Genomic DNA, 17,425 nt, shown 5'->3' with positions numbered 1-17,425 from the left:
ATGTTTATATTTTTCTTTAAATCTTTATGAAATGTTAAAGATTTATATTAAATAAATAACAAAGATTCGTTGTAATCATATTGATAGGCAAAGTAATTTATAGAAAAATTTTGAATAATATTTTAATTAACAAGTAATTTTTCATTAATGAATAATAGAATTTGTTATTTGTCGTAACCAACGCAATGTATAATTATAATAAAATTGTAGAAGAATTTAACATAAATTTGTAAGTAAATTAGGAAATATAATAATCTTAATATTTTAATATTAATAATAATTTAAAAATTAGTTGAAAATTTAATTAGTCAAAAATTGTGTTTAAGAATATTTTATAAAGTATACTTATCACTTAAAAGTATGTATTTAATAACTTTAGAATTTTAATTTACTATATAAAAAAAAAATAAACCATCGCAAATCTGTAAAATATGAATAAAGCTCTTTATGATATGTAGTAGAATGATTTCGGTTAGTTACAAACTTCATATTTCGATGTTGAAAATTTGAGAACGCTATAATGGATTTAAAAAATCATGTTTCTGGCGTGTTCACTAATTGATCAATTCCCGTTTACTTGATGTAGTACTGCAATTCATCATTATTCAAGCGTAGAGCGCTAAAAAATAGATTTTTTACTATGTCGATATTTCAGAGCATGAAATACAAAGTCCCACATATCTCATGCAATCTATTCATACACCTCATCTGTGTTACATTTCTTATAATTATATAAGTCTCACAAGATGCTTATTCATATACCTCGTCTGTGGTACATGTCTTATAATTGTATAACGTGTTATAGTATTTGAATATATAGCAAGAGTCGAATGTATATGTTTATAAAGAATGGAGTAGTTTATAATCATTTATTTACACATTATGATTTTCGTTTGTACATGATGTTAACAAAGTTTTATTTACACTAATAATGCAGTGTTTGTTACTTTATTAATAGTTGTAAAAACCGGTCTGTCCGCAGAATATTGTACAGTTTATCAGTATAAAATTTAGTTGTCAAGTTTGAATACGCGTGCAAAACTTGTTTGTAAAGACACGTATTTTATTGTATAATGTCTTCATACTTCAAATTATTTTATCACCGCGAGTTCTTCTTTCTTTTTTTTATTGTACAACTTCACAGTGTTTCACCCTCTTGAAATTATACGGGGTCACTCTCGGCAAGCTAATATTTGGTAATATTATGTATGCCAAAATTTTTAGTAAATTATGGGTAAATCGAGGACGAGAGCTTCGATGTAACCGCCCTCTTCCACTTCCTGCTAGGTATCTCCAGGAGCAGAGGATACAGTGTTGGCATTTGTTAACGTTGTCCATAAAGGACTGTGATCCACGGGTAATGGTACCACTGATTTCGATGGTCGTGGAGACCTATACAGAATGACAAATAATTTATTCAAATTAATATCGTTTTCATTGTAAATATTTATTACTTATTATATTATAAATAATAACTGTTCATGAAATTGTAATATTTGTTACAGTAATGATCAATGTCTGTCGTGTAATGCAATTTTAAGTATTAGGAAAGTTGGATGGATGGGGAAAGAGACAGACTATTGACAATGGTACACGATTCATACGAAAGTCTTTTTCATGTTCAATTTAAAGAAATAACAATGACAATATTACGACATATGTATATCACATACGGAGAATAAGAATCTGACCTAGGTGGTACCAAAACTGGATGCTAATCTGGGCTACTAAGTTCCAACGCAGTGCTTTGTTCAGGATCTGATCGTTCTTCAACTACCGTGTCTAGCTCCAACGATGGAAAAGCTCTAGATCCTCGATCGCTTCGCAATGATACTGCTCTTGGACGATCAATTCCAGCTAATACATAAATATACATAAATATTAATATTCTACGACAATAAGAACATTCGATTAGTATAGTCTACCAATTCTGTAAATGAAAGCGGATTTTAGATTATCAATAATCAAGATCAATGTTAACTAGATGCATGCCTAATGTTAAGATTAAATAGTTTAAATTGTCGATTTGAATTGCATAGTTATCCGAAAGTTTTTATATGCGAAATGCATTGAAAAAGCACTGTATAGGCTTGCATAACGAACAGTTTAAAATCATGCGATTGTAACTATGTTAAAAAATATGTACATGCCTTTGGATCAAGATTAAGATGTAGCCAAGCTGCGTATATATATTGTTTCGATAAAAATTCTCTACTTCACTTGTTTTCGAACTTTTCAATTATGTTACGAATCTTAAGCTGTTGAGATATAATATTCATAAAAATGTGGATGTTATTTAAACGTATTTAGATGCAATTCGCATATCTAGTCCTACATAAATTATTTTTATGATTTCATTTATCCCTGTTTTTTAATTCTTAATTCGGAATTTAATTCTGTATTGAATATGCAGCAGTAATAGCGGCGGCGGCGGCAAACAATTATGCATTAATTAAAAGAAACTATGACTGCTCTGTGAAATTCTAAAATCTCTAGACTCAAGCAACGATCAGGTTGATAAAAGGCTTTACCTAAATCCTCTTTCGATGCTGCACTTGACGAGATAATAAAATAATGTATATGTATTTATAGTTCGAAGAAGTTTTGAAAAAGTTAGTTTATACTGAGGCAAATTAATTTTTCGATGCGTAACAAAACTCAATAAGTAAATGTTTTTTTCTGTAACCTTGTCCGAAAGCTGAATATTCCCTATTAATTAAAATCAGCATGCTACATTTAGTTGACCAAAAGGTAATGTCGTATTTTTGTTTTAATTTATTTTAATGGTTATCTTCCTACTATATATGCAAAAAGCTTTATTAAAAACTGTATCAATTTTCTTCATCTACAGCATTTTCATAGTTGCAAGGTTCCATTTTTTGTTGGAATTTATTATCTTCTTTTTGTAAGAGATTTAAAGCTTCCATATAATTAAAGTTACTATTATTAAGTGAATTTTAATGCATTTTAATTCTCTCCGCTATATTCTCTGCACTATGTTACTGTAAATTATTTATTAATAAATTATTTCTTTATTTTGCACCGATTGTTTGCTTTAAAAATATTTTTATTTTTGTAACCTTTTCGAACTACGTGACATTGAAATATTATCTGACAATCACTTTATAATGAACGATTTTCAATAATAAATTTCCAATGTTTCAGTAATTTAATTTATAATCTTATAATATAGATAAATTAAATTTGACTAACTAAGCTTGAATTAAACTTCATATTTTGTCATTAATAATTTCCACATGCATTACAAAATATTTATCATTTATAAAATATCTCTATCATGAAGGTCTTCCATCCATCTTTGTTGTAGGTTTGCTTTCTATAATCAACAAACCTTTTTTTGATGTTTCAACGTTTTTTCCTTCTCGAAAGTATGTAATAAAACATAACTACTTGAAAATGCAACTTTCGACTTTCATTTTCAGAAGGAGAATATTACAGAGAGCATTGTACTTTGATGATATTTTATTTATGTTAAGATGTATTTTTATTTCGAGTTCTTTTTCTGCAAAGATATTTTTATATTATACGGTAGATAGTAAAGTAAGGATACTTCTGTTATTGAAAACTGTAAAAATTTAAACTCCACCAAAACTTTACTGAAAAGTTTTTTTCATAACTAGATCTATCATAATTTCGAAGATTGAGATTTCTCTTTTGCATCAACATAATTTGAAACTTGAACGATTTTTTTCGCCATTTTATTGAACATTATTGAACATCAGAATTAAACGACAAAAATTCAAGGAATCCTAATCCTATTTTGCTGTTGGTGTTCAAAGTTTAATAAAATGGCGAAAAAAAAGAATATAAAAAATCATACAGAAAATTTTAAGAAATTGTTGTAAAGAACAACTTTGAGACCACGGTACATTCATTTAAAATTTTTAATAATGTTCTTAGAGGAACTGAATTTTTACCATTTTCGAAAATAAGTATCCTTGCTTTCCTACTTGATACGTGATATAAAAACATTTTCGAAAAACACTGACGTGAATTTGTTAAAAGAGAGACTTCTCATTTTAATTTCGATAATTGAAGTGTTATATAATCTTTTTTTATAAAATTATAACAGTTTGAAATACAGACAATATTTTATGAAATATACCAAATGACCAACTCTAAGATTCTATAGAAATCATTGACACATTCCAGTAAGAATGTAACCATACCAATATCAATATATCAATATTCATTTTTAAAAAAAGCTCGTCATATTTCTTAGTTGTTGATTTGGGCTGGATAAGCCCAAACTTAGTAACACTCCTGCTGAATTAAATTAAAAGCTGAGTTCTGTCCTTTCTATTTGTTTACAAATTGAAATGTGAGATATAAAAATGTCGTAGACGGCCAGCAATCAATATTAAGGCATGTGCCATCGCGGATTTATATTTATATATCTCGCCTGTGTTTATAGGCAGAATTTATATCTAATGGTACTGGCAATTTTTCGTAAATATTTCGAAAATTAAGGCTGTGGAGCAATAACGTGTAAGAGGGAAAAGTTGTTTAGAATTCAACAACGTCAATATATTTCAACCTCATTGAAATAAGTGAGAATTAGCCCTTTTTAGATAATTATCTTATTTTTTCAAATTATGAGTATTTTGTTGCATTTTAAAATGTCCCATAAATAAAAATTTACAGCAATGATCTGGATGTTGAAGAATTAACGAAGAGAACGTGTTAATACTTGTGAATTAAAAAATTACAATTAACGTTCATTGACGAGAAACGAAATCACCATTTACTACAGAAGTTCGACATTATTTTTTGATCAACTCAGTGGTAACTAAACCGCCTATTTATTTTAAACATTGTAAATCAAGAGTGAAAGTATTGTGATTGGTCGCAGTAGTCGTGTATCTTCCGATTCAGTCTTATATCATAGTTATCAAGTTTTCTATATACATTTCGTCGATACTCAAAAAAAAAACAAAAACAAAAACAAAAAAAAAAATCATGTTCATATTGTAACGTAATGTGATCAGTAAACATTTTAGCATTAAAATTTATATGGAATAAACAATTAAAAGAAACCAATTTGAGAAAACCAATAAAAGCTTATGATTCAACAGTTTCTCGATACTTTGTTAGATATGACGTTTTCATTGGAAAAAGTAGCCGCGTGAACATGGACACGACATCTGCGTTTGAAATATTCTGAAATCAATGTATGAACTCGAATATTCAGGCCAGCATTCAATCTGGTTTAATACCTCTTCCGTTCTCTTTATATACGTAGTACATCCATGTGTTTGAATACGTATACATATATACACTCCATTTATAAAGGTATGCGACTATACACGCCTATGTGATTGTATGTAAGTGTATATTTGAATATACAGGTACGTATACGTATGTATTCAATGATTTTGGGTAGAAAAGCGGCCATAGGGGTATAGCGGCTGTTAAACAGATTGCAGGTGCTAAAATACAAATGTTTTGTGACCTCAATCCGTTTTTTGTTACAAAGTTTGTATAGAGGAACATTGCTTTCAAGTATATACTTAAAACAAGGGGTGGACAGGTTCACTTTTTACCCAAGTGAAACTTACCTAAACGATGGACAGGGCTAAAACGAACGAGACTGAGAGCCCCGTGATCTAGATCGCAATTTCTTCTTCGAGCTCGTTCTCTCGCGAGTTTTGCTCTTCTTCTTAAACAACAGATAACCATTAGAGCCAGCAATGGAAATCCAAGTATGCATGATACTATTGGAATGATGATACTCTCTGGAGTTACTAAAAAACAACAAAGTAATTTTTAATTTAATTGCGAAGATTTTTTTCATCAGAACGTTTCTGAAATTTTATAAATGAATTCTAACTCGTACATCAATCGAGTTAATGCATTAATGTGTATTCAATGTTACTAACAGAATTGCCTTCTCCCGATTCTATAATTTCCATTTGCCAAGGAAAATTGAGCAAATCGAGGATGAGAGATGCAATTTATCACTTCGCAAACTCAAGAAGTTTTTGAGCTAAACAGTTAAACAGCGTTAAATTTTCAAAGAAATATGGAAGCAAACATTGGATTTCTGTTATTCATATAACTTTCTAACAAATGTAGTATAATGTAGGTGCAATACTGAAGAGAGTTGACAACAAATGAATCTTTTAATAAAAATTGAAAGAAATGCCATCAATCTTCTAAACGATAATTTAACTTCCAAGAAAAGAAAAGTGTTTCGTTTAACGTGGTAAGAAACGAGAGACGTAACATAAATAAACTATGGACTTTTATGCGAGTTTATCTTTTTTTATAAATAAAATCTAGAAAAGGGAATCTAAAGAGAAAATTGTTTTCTCTGTTAATTATTATGTAGAACATTGCATTTTGGATATTTTATATTCAAATATCTTGTGCACTTTTGCATTTAAATTTTTTATATAATGCATAAATATCTACGGTCCAATATATGGTAGCGAAAATATATTTTGAATAATACAACTTGCAAATATGCTTTTATTAAAATCAAAATTAATTTCGTACTATGACATCGTTCTAAATTTAAAATTACAACGTCGAAATATCATTTTTTATTTACAAATGTCACTTTTCCATTTAGACGTCTAGACGTTTTGTAATTTTATTAAGCTTCCACTCTCCGTTCTCTCTTAGATCCTTGAGATTGGGAAGTAATCACTTGCTTGGTTACTTCCTTAAGCACAACGAAGATTCGTTCTGTCGCAGCAGGATTTTAACGAAATACTTAATCCTTTCATAATATTTTTAAGTTTAGAAATAGGTTGGATTCTGGATCAGGAGGATAATCTGATCATTCCATTGATTTCCTTTTATAAAATTAAATTTCTTCATTTATCCGATTGTATTATATTTAAGTAAATAATAATCTCATTGGTTCTGTAAAATTCAATGTTGTTATTCAAGCATCGTTTGAAATGATTGAATGAATATAACGACGTATTACATAGAATTGTATTCACCATGCGCACCATTTTTGAACAGATGAAAACAATGCTTTATCGCAATATTTCACTGCAGTTTGTTATATTTTATTTTACAAAACATTGTATTGACATCTCACCTGTCGGATAAACTAAAATTGTTGGTCTCTTGGATTGTGAAATTGTTGGCATTGTTGGTCGACCCGCTCTCACTTCGACCGACATTTTGCTCCCGATCTGAAACAAAACCAGTTCTTCGAAATTGCTTTAATACGTTAATCAAGGATCTGGTATTACGAAAAAAATTCGTCGATAATTCCGATTCCATTTCTCTCATAAAAATCGTTCATTGTTCAAGACTCATTGTTTCTCGTGTTCTGTTAAAATGAAAAGTCAAAGGAGTCTCTACTATTTCGCGGTTCTTTAATTTCTTCTTTGTTCTTCATACTTTCTCCAATATCGAGAAGACGATCAAAAGCATCAAATTTCATCGGTTCCTTTTGAAATTTTCTCCATTGATAATTATACACCTTCCATTGTCCATTTCTTTTTTTTTTTTTGCAGTACAGAAATGTGTTCTTTGATTTCAAATTAGACCGGAACTCGATGTAAGCATTCATCGTACATATTAATTGTACGGAGATCTTAAGAATATACAGGGAAGTTCAGCTAAATGGGATTGCCTAAATATCTGCCTTATTTACTGTTGCATAGAACAATTTTTCGGGGTAAAGTTACACTATCTTAAAGGCTACATTGAACGATGGCAATAAATTTTTTGGAACTCACTTTTTTATGAATAATTTTTCAAATGAAACTGTGTATTTTTTTCGATATTTCTACAGAAAATTTGACTACTCCAATGAACATACTATTGAGACTTAATCTCAAGATATTTGTATTAGAAGGTAACTATAATTTTCTAAGTTTAATTGTAATTTATACATTTATATCCGAATATTACTGAATTATTAATATCGGAATTTGTTGAAATTATTGATTGGTTAATGTTTTTTCAGTTCTACTCGAAGTATATGTTCGTAAGAAGTAATTCGAAGTTATATTTAGAAAATTATAATTACTTTCAAACGTGAATATCTCGAGAATAAATAGCCTGAATAGTATCCCAGTTCATTGGGAACGTTAAATTTGTCTTTTTTATGTTCTATAAGAATATTTGAAAAAAATATAAAAATTAAAAAATTATTGATAATCTTCAAATCTCAAAAAAATGACCTTGAGGAAAATTTATTTCCTCTTTGCAATATAGCCCTTAAAATAGTGCAACTTTGTCCTGAGAAATTTCTTCATACATCAATAAATAAGGCAGATATTTAGCAGATATAAATGTATGAAAATTATTTCATTTTATTAAAATCGATACGATTTATAAATATTGAATAAATACCTCTCCGTGACAGCGTGAGATGTATATTCGTTGTAAAAATATAAAAAGAAATCACGAGCTGCGCAGGATTAATTTAAATGCGACAGCAAACAATGCGTAATATCTCCCTCTATATATTCTGTTAAAATAATAATTTTTATGTGATTTAAATTTTGCGTTCACGCGTTAATAGTTGTCATTTCTGCCAATGCGTGGCGCACATGCAGTTAGTATACGAAGGTTTACTCCTTTAAATATATCACGAAATTTAACAAGAAATTATAACAAAAACTATTTATTTTAATTAATGTATAACAAGATTTTTATAACGACCGTTTGCCTTGATTGATTATTAATAAATTTTCCGCTATCTTATTTTCTTTTTTCTCCATTTTAAATCAGTGTCGCCGCTGTTAAACTCGTTTTTAACCTCTTGCGCTGGAATAACGTGCCGCGAACGTTGAGAACTTTTTGTCGCAAATTGCAACATTTTTCTCAGTTTTAAGTGTATTTAAATGTAACCTAGGCAAAACAAATAATAAATTTATTACTTCTTAATAATTTTTATCCAGTGATATCATACCGACGAGTGCAAAAGAAAAAGAAAGCGACGAATTGTTGTATACGGTTCAGTCACTCGTTATGGTCCGCAATCAGTTGCCAGCGCAAGTAAATACGTGCGCCGCCACAAGTAATCAAAGTGATAAATGTGAACGCGACGTGTATGAATTTAATAAATTTATCTTGATTAAAGGTGATAAAAATATCTGTCATAAAAATTTGAAGCGTTTGGATAATAGCATTATGATGGGAAACGTTCTCAATTCGCGTTGATCGATATAACAAGTGTTCTATTTTTTTCTTAATGGAAGATTAAAAAAATGGAAGACCAAAAATCGGTATGTAATCAAATTTTTGAAGTACAAAAATCTTCACTATTGATATGCAAGTTGACGTGGTAGATGTTCACGTTCTCGAAAGTTGAAAATAGATTGCAAATGACAGTTTTATATATATATATATAAATATGTAAAACTTGTCTTTGTAGTAGGAAAGAGCTATTTACTTGGATTCCCTCATCTCTTTGTGAAATTCCTTCCACCGTTCCTTCGTCACTTCGTACTCGGAAAAGCAATAATGCTAGCCGTATTGGTGTGAATACCGACATAGGCAAGAAGTTCTTTCTTTGTGTACAAGCTTTTAAAGTTTCTCCGTTTTTAAATTCCCTATACTACGAAAGACTTAATTCCTATTGGCTTCGAGCCGCAAAGAACCTTTTTGGCCTCAGACTTTCAACTCGAAACGCATACATACATTAAGAAGGGTGAGAAAGGAATTAATTTATACCATTCCATTCCTCGTACTTCTCACTTCTTATGAAGAATTTCTGAATTTCCTGCTTTCCATTAGAGTTTGGGCGTTGTTCAAAAGATTTCAAAAGATTTCAAATGAACTTTTATCTAAAATAATTATTCGAACATATGTTCTTTAATCGAATATTTTATCCGTATAATTATTTATGATCATTTATTCTTTCTACTTATTCAAATACTTTATTCCAATGACGATTGCAAAATTTTTCCAATAACAATGCACATAATTATTATTTTTGTTTTAAATTTTGTATGTGTTTTCATATGGATACGTTCAGTATAATTGCGTACACGCTTCAACGTTCAATGTTAGAAAAGGTCAACGTGAAAAGAATTGCACAACAAAGCGTGATAATATATTTCATATTCATATAAATATCTTCCTTTATGTATGATATATGATAATTAGATACAATAAAAAGATCCCTCGAATAAATCTTTATCTGAATACATTATACGAGTAAGTACTCATTCCAAAAAATATACTTATTCGACATTTATTTAACACTAGAACTACCGAGAACTAAAGCATAGAATTTTCATTAGGGATATTAAAGTGAAAAAAATAGGAATACAATAGAACACGCGAACTTTTATTCACGTATTTTATAAAAAAAATCATTTGAATCTCTAAAAATACATTATTTTGCATCTATAATGTATCCGAAAATAATTATGAATCAGTCATTTTGACCACTTCGGTAGTGCTAGTATTAATAGTAATGCTATAGATTTCAAATTAATCAAATATACTTATTTTTATGCATCAACTTCGACTTTCTAAAAATATATGTTACGAATGTTTATTTTTATTTTTATCCTATTCTATGAATATGCATATGAAAACAACCGTGATTAATAAATTCATTGTAATGATACTATCGAGCCTCATTGGAGTTTGATTTTCCTTCTATGGCGTTGGATGTAGTAACTCATTAGCCACTCAAAGCAACAAAGCTTGTTATTTTTAAACCGCATCAGACACAGTCTCTTTTTGCTTTTAGCTTTTGTTTATTCCTTGTCGTATCCAGCTTGCCGAATATTGCTTCCATAAATTTTCCTGCGTGTATGAATTTGGTTTTCTGGGGAAAAAGAGCCAGTTCTGAAATAACAAATAATTCTCTACGTTTGAGGTCAGCCTGCATGTGAATTTATCGAAAAATTCAGCATCGTGAATGCTTAAGCTTTCGTCTGGCCTGTTCGGTACGATTACGTTTCCTTATTTACATCAGCTAAATGGGTTACGATGTTTATAAAAAGCGCCGAGGAAACACCGTTTTCAGCTAAACGTACAATTTCTTGAGTTGGGCAGGCATTCTCGCAAGAAATTCTTGGAATCTGTCCAGGAAAAGAATCGCGAAGCTTCTTCCCGTTCTTCGTTATCTTTAGACTTCCTTTGCAAGACGTTTCGCGGCACACGAAATTTATCCGATGTAGTTTAGAAATTCCAAATCGTGTCCAGTCGGATTCAGGGTTTCGCGATGCCTTTGCCATGGAAAGTAGGTCGTTCAATTTTTAGCGAGGTCCCGCTCCAACTGATGATATCTTCATAAAAAAGCAAATGGGACTGTTTCGTAATCTATTATAACTATTCAACTCGCGGTTCTTGGAATTTTCGAGCGACTAGTTTAAAATTCAGTGACTCATTGATCTTCCCGCGCGCACATTAAATTTTGTTCTTTTCTCCGAAAATTCGTTTTCTGAACGAACGCCATCTTCTTGCAAAAAAAAAGCAGTGTTCAATCATTACAGCTAGACGAAAAGATTTGCATTCTCCATCTTGTCGTATCAACCGCAATATGCTGTCTCTTTCCCGATTATTTACTAACCTAGTTCGTCGCACGGTGAATTCAGAAAACCTGGTCCACGGAGGAAACGTAGGTTCGAATTGTGTTTCATTAAATTATTATTATGTTCTGGGGTACATATTATCGCATTATAACCGTGTTATTATATACATGTACGATTTTCCCGTATACCGACTCGTTACAAACGGAGTAAGTTGTTTTAATCATAAACTGGCAAATGCCCACTCCAATCGCGCTCAAAACTACGTTTTAATCCAATTCGTGCAACAACGTGGTGCTATTTGGTCGGTAACACGCAAACGAAATAACGACAGCCTTCAGTAAATTTCCAAACGCAACACACATGTACATGTGTACATATATGCTGCACACCGTTGTGCCGATTTTCTCTGGGCCGTGTAACGAGGCTTGATAAATAATTCCAGATAATTCAACTACTGTTGTTGGCCAAAGGATTATACTGATCTATCGTAATTCACGGAATGTTACGTAAAAGCTGATACGTTCATTGGTAGATCGCCGATATTAAAAGACCTCGTGCGGCCGTTAATGATTCGCGGTAAGCTCGAGATCGGGAACCGAGGATTACGCCAGTTGCCTCGAGTTGTATTCGAACTGCGCGCACACCGGTACTGTTTTCCAGAAAATTTGTGCGAGCTCTCGCGTATCACCGTAATTTTCCACCGAAGTTGGTTGAAAAGGGACGGTGTGATCGATTGCCATCACTTTTGTTCTCGTAGCTTTCATTAATTAAACCTTTTGCGATTACATAGTGGATAAATTATTCGCTACTTTTCCCTCTTATTTTCACAATTCGATCCCCTTTTTTTGCGCGTACACCTCTTTTGTCCGTTAAATTACAGGAACACAAAAGATCATCTTCGACTTTTTCAAAGGACACGGCGAGTCGCGTTGAAATTCGTTAGGAACGTGTAATTCACGATTCGAAGCTTCGGGTTAGAAGGTCACGGCTGATGCCCTATCTAATTAAGCTATCGTACAGGGTTTCTACGTATTTATATAAGCCAGTCTAGAAATTGTTGTTATCATTAAAAATCGTTGAAACAATGTGAATCTAAACTAAACTGAAATTAAAATCTAATTACAGTAAAACGACAATTAACTGAACGCTTTATTCGAGATATTGATTATCTGAACACAGAAGGAATCACTTATGTAAATATTGTTTAAACTATATGTTTAACAATGTTGATATTTTTGGAACACGTGTCCTTTCTGCTTCAAATGCTTTATTTAAAATTTAATGTACATACAGTGATTCACATTAATATTCAGACACAAAATATGGAAACTTATTATTTTATAATTAATTATACGTTACAAATATAATTATAAGTATTAATTAATTATAAATATATATAATATATAAAATAATTATATAATTATATATAATTATAAGTTACACATATAATTATATTATATTACAAGTTATTATAAGTTTTTTACAGAAAAAATTGTATTACAATAATTGTAATTTTGTAAAAAAATACCGTGCAATGACAAACTTGAGTTTATTTTACAGCTTGAAATCTCTACTTTCGAAATGTATTTTTCATTTTATTCTAAAATGTTTTTGCATCATTTAAAATTTTTTTTTCGCAACTGAATATAGAACGGACTTGAAGACTGTCTTCAGTTCACAACTACTTTCGAAAATCTGATATATATGATTTTTTTTTCATCATTTTATTAAACATTAAATGTTTTGTGGGCTTAGACGACGAAAATTCAAGAAATCGTAATATTTTCATCGTTACATTTTTTTTCGCCTGATACTCAAAGTTTAATAAATGGTACAGTGAGTTTTAGAAAGCTAAGTTATAAACAGCAAGCTTCAATCTTCAAATTGATTGTGGATACAGTAAAAAAAATTTTTTAAAAATTTTTATATATTATGATAATTTATAACATTTTTTTAAAAAATGTGTTTTCACTTTGTCATTTCCTACGTAGCGTAAAAACGATATATGTAGAAACTGGAAACTTCAAACTTTAAAATGAGCCCAAATTTTATTATTGTACGATTTTTTTCTACGAAATTATAACAAAATTTCGATGTTTGGTGGTCGAAACATCGGAATATTAATATGAGACACTGTACATTATATGTAAATTTCATGTATGCCATGAATATTAAGAGGAAAAAAAATGATGCTGTAATTAAAAGATAAATACCATTCATGTTTGAAAAAGGGTGAAAAATGCGTTTAACTTAATTAAAGAAAAAACTCTACGAATAGCGATATTAAAAATAACGAATCAAAGTTATTAAATATTAAATCTTAAATTTTAAAAAAACTTTTTAAAGGATTTTTTATCCAAATTTGAAAATAGCAAATGAATTAGATCGTGTTATATGCAAGTGCATCTTACAATAGTGAAGCATGGTTCATTAATTTAAGAGAAGGCTCTTGAATTAAATAGAAAATTAAGTAGGAATGTAAGTTTTGAAGTGTCTAGTGATTATTAAACACGCATTAAATATTCATACATATTAAACATTCATATTTGAAAAGTGTATAATTTCTAATTGATTCATGATATGCTCAGAGATTTGCTTCTTTTACATTCATTACCCGAGAAACCGCTTGTTTAGTTTGTCTGTTAATTAGTTTGGATAATCGACGTTCTACTGTAATTAACCAAAGGACCGCAGCAAATTATTCCGCGCCACTTTTGATGAAATTTTGTACTCGGTGAAAGGAGCAAAACATAATTCTCCTTTATTCGTCTATTCTCATGGATTTTCTATAACATTTACGAAATAATGAATAATTACACAGTTAGAGAAAATATTCACCGTCATTGAAGTTGATAAATCTTTTCTACAAGTATGAAAAATTCAAGAAACATCAGTGCTTTAGCAAATCGTTTTATCAGTTTGGAAATATTAATTTTACATTATTTTAATTAATTAAAATATTTAATATTCGAAACATCTGGATGGAGCCTGATACGTTAATTTCCCTTAATCTCTGTATTTTAATTTTAATGTAATTTCAATTTAATTTTATTTATGCTTACACGTATATTATTACTATATCTTTTTATCTCCTTTTTTGGTATTATATGTCTTTTTGTATCGTATTATAAAGGAATTCAGATACATTTCTCTCAATTTTAGCTATTTCGCTACCATTAATAAAAAGTTCATTTTATCACTGAAACGAGAAATTAATCGGTCGAAAAAGTTGTATAATTCCTGTTACTTCTTTTTAAAAAAAAATGATAAGCCAGTGAAATAGCTAAAATTGAGAAAAGTCACTAAACTAGGAAGTTTCGGGATTCATTCCGTAAAATAAATAAATAGATAAATCAATAAATAAATATCTAATATTTAATATTTTAAGTAATTGAAATATTTAATATTTAATATTAGTTTAACTGATTGAACTGAGAAATTATAGCTCTAACATTACATTTTATCGATGTTCATAAAATATCGTTTTCTATAGATCGAATGAAATATGTTATGAAAGTCTATGTCGAAAGACCTAAATCTAAACTAATTTCTGGTACTGATACCTAACTCTTTTGACACTGATCAATTGCTCGGTATTGATGTAAAATTCATTTCAACGTTGCGCTTCTCTTTTAATTTTTTATCGTTAAACGAGATCTTTGATAAGAAAAGTCTCGTTTTTGATGAGAAAAGTCTCACGAAAGCAAGGACAACGTGGTTTCGAACGTTTACTTATTGCTAATCTTGTACCGAGAAAAAGACAATTTTTATTGTTAGATATTGCGGCTAATTACCGAATACTGAAACATAAATAAAATATTTTTCGTGCTCTCCTTTTTTTATATTATTTCGTAATTTTCATTTCTGAAAGTTTATTGTTACACAACACCTGACGTAATATTCGCTCGTTAACTCCACGAAATTTAGCGCCACAAATTTTATTGATTGAGCACATGTAAAGCTCTCCAATATCACCGAACACGATAAAAATTAATTAGCGGCTCCGGGTATTGATCGCATAGTTATAATGGGATAAAGAATGCTGCCGGGGAATTTAATCGAATTTCTTGCTACTGCGAGTGAAGTTTATCCAGAACAAGTTAAAATCAGTTTGAAATATTTACATATTTAATTATACTTTTATCGAAACTGTCTGTATAAAAGTGAGAAATAAGCAAGTAACTGCTTAGGAAGAAAGGGGTAAAAAAAAAAAAAGAAAAGAAAATTCGCTAATTACATAATCATAAAGTTACTCGAATTATCATTCGTAAAATTAAAAGGTAATTTCCTTCGTAAAATGATCGAAATAATCAAAGGAGTTTGTGGAACGTGATGTAAAACACGAGGGAGGATTACTTAATCCCTGCTCTAGCGAACGAAGTCTAGAACTCCGATCGATATTCAGTGTCGTGTATCAGGTTGCGTCCTCATTGCGTCGTCGTCGATATCCTTGCCGCTGGCTTGTTAATTAATCGTTTTATTAATTATGGAACGTCATCACGCTAATCGATTAAACGTCAGTCTTTTAGCTAATTGAAATATATCGTGTTAGAAATATAGCGATACCCGTGCATTGGCACGTTTTCAATTAATCGATTTAAAAACGTAACGAGAGTGTCTCCGTCGAAATTAATTAAAAGATAAATCAACCAGCCATTTAATCGGGAGAACGGTTTAAATGTTGAAACAGTGAATTTGTATTGTCCTCTAGCTCTACTCCGTTTCTCTCGACCTTGCAGTTACAACAGGATCGATCGGAGTATCCTTGCAAGGAAAGGACCGTGAAACGTAATATGTCAGAGGAAACGTGACTTCGGCCCATATTCTTTTACAGCATGAAATTTGCTTTTACACTCGCTTGACCCTTCTCTTTTTCCCTCTTTTCGAACGCGAGCAAAGATAAAACGTCAAATATCAATAAAATAGTTGCAAATGTCAAATTTGAATCGATACATACGATGGTTTTATATACAATTCTTCATTTATTGCAAAATGTATTCAGTTTTTCTCGATCGAGAGTCATCTAATTTCCTTTTTTGTATCGAAACCTGCATCCTATTTACTTTCTGATTCTTTTTTTTTTTTTTTTTAATCGATTATTTACTTCCCTTATTTAGTAATCGAGATCAGATACCAATGTAGTATACAGAAATTCGAAATCAAGAGAGTTTCGAGTTTCGAGAATTCGAAATTTTGTACTTTCAATTCTCGAAACTCGGGCAAAAAAGATTTAAGATTAACGAATGAAGAATCATTTGCAGCGTGAATAAAAGAATGTTTGATTCATGTATGTATATCGAATATTCGGTGTGAGATGTTCAGTGATCGTACATAAGCAGATATACGATCGATTGCTACTTTGGAGTGATAATGTAAAATCTAAAGAAGTTATAAAAAAAAATCTCATTACGCCACTATCAACGGTATATTCTGAACGATATTTTTTAGTATATGCTGCATTATAGTTGACAAAAAAAAAAAGAAAAAAGTAGATTAGATCCAAAAAGTTTTGACGTTCTTAAACAAAAATCTAAATTAAACATTCTCGTACGTAATTATATTTTTGTTTAATCGTGGGCAACAAAAATTTGAAATATAAAAGCAATGACTTCGGTTCTCAGGACAAGAAATTCCTCTTACGAAATAAAGTCGGTGCTTCAAGTTTTTAACAGTTTCGGGTTTTCAAAGTTTCGAAAGTTTCGAAACCTTACAAAGTAACAGATTCGACTTTCGTGGGGTTAAAAATTAATTTCAAACCCATCTTGAAGTAATACCGATGCGATAGTGATGTTTGGCACATTTACTTATCGAAGGTAGAGCGAAATACAGGTCCTTTGTCTACTGTTTGTCAGATACAGATGTAATGGTATCCTTTAAGCCCGGAACATCGTTGATAGCGATGTTGACCTGGATATCGCTATGAATACTTGTCGAGGTAT

The 17,425-nt window shown here is 30.4% G+C and overlaps 1 protein-coding gene across 7 annotated transcripts in view; it reads right to left on the bottom strand.

Annotated features, from left to right (window-relative positions):
- Positions 1-855: 855 nt before the first annotated feature.
- The window catches only part of LOC122535445, a 42,947-nt gene continuing 26,377 nt past the window's right edge, over positions 856-17,425 (bottom strand). For 4 of the 7 annotated variants that reach the window (XM_043666981.1, XM_043666985.1, XM_043666982.1 and 1 more), the window contains 4 exons: positions 7,076-7,172; positions 5,580-5,765; positions 1,692-1,857; positions 856-1,392 (listed from right to left, as the gene is read on the bottom strand). In XM_043666981.1, coding sequence (XP_043522916.1) covers positions 1,715-1,857; positions 5,580-5,765; positions 7,076-7,172 — 426 coding nt within the window. In that variant the 3' untranslated portion in view covers positions 856-1,392; positions 1,692-1,714. Of the gene's footprint in view, positions 1,393-1,673; positions 1,858-5,043; positions 5,451-5,579; positions 5,766-7,075; positions 7,190-17,425 lie in introns of those variants that run through there. The other 3 variants (XM_043666983.1, XM_043666986.1, XM_043666987.1) reach the window with 3 other exon arrangements.

Source organism: Frieseomelitta varia, unplaced genomic scaffold (assembly GCF_011392965.1).
Source record: "Frieseomelitta varia isolate USP_RPSP 00005682 unplaced genomic scaffold, Fvar_1.2 scaffold_724, whole genome shotgun sequence".
Classification (NCBI taxonomy): domain Eukaryota; kingdom Metazoa; phylum Arthropoda; class Insecta; order Hymenoptera; family Apidae; genus Frieseomelitta; species Frieseomelitta varia.
This window is presented reverse-complemented; position numbering and strand designations above follow the sequence as displayed.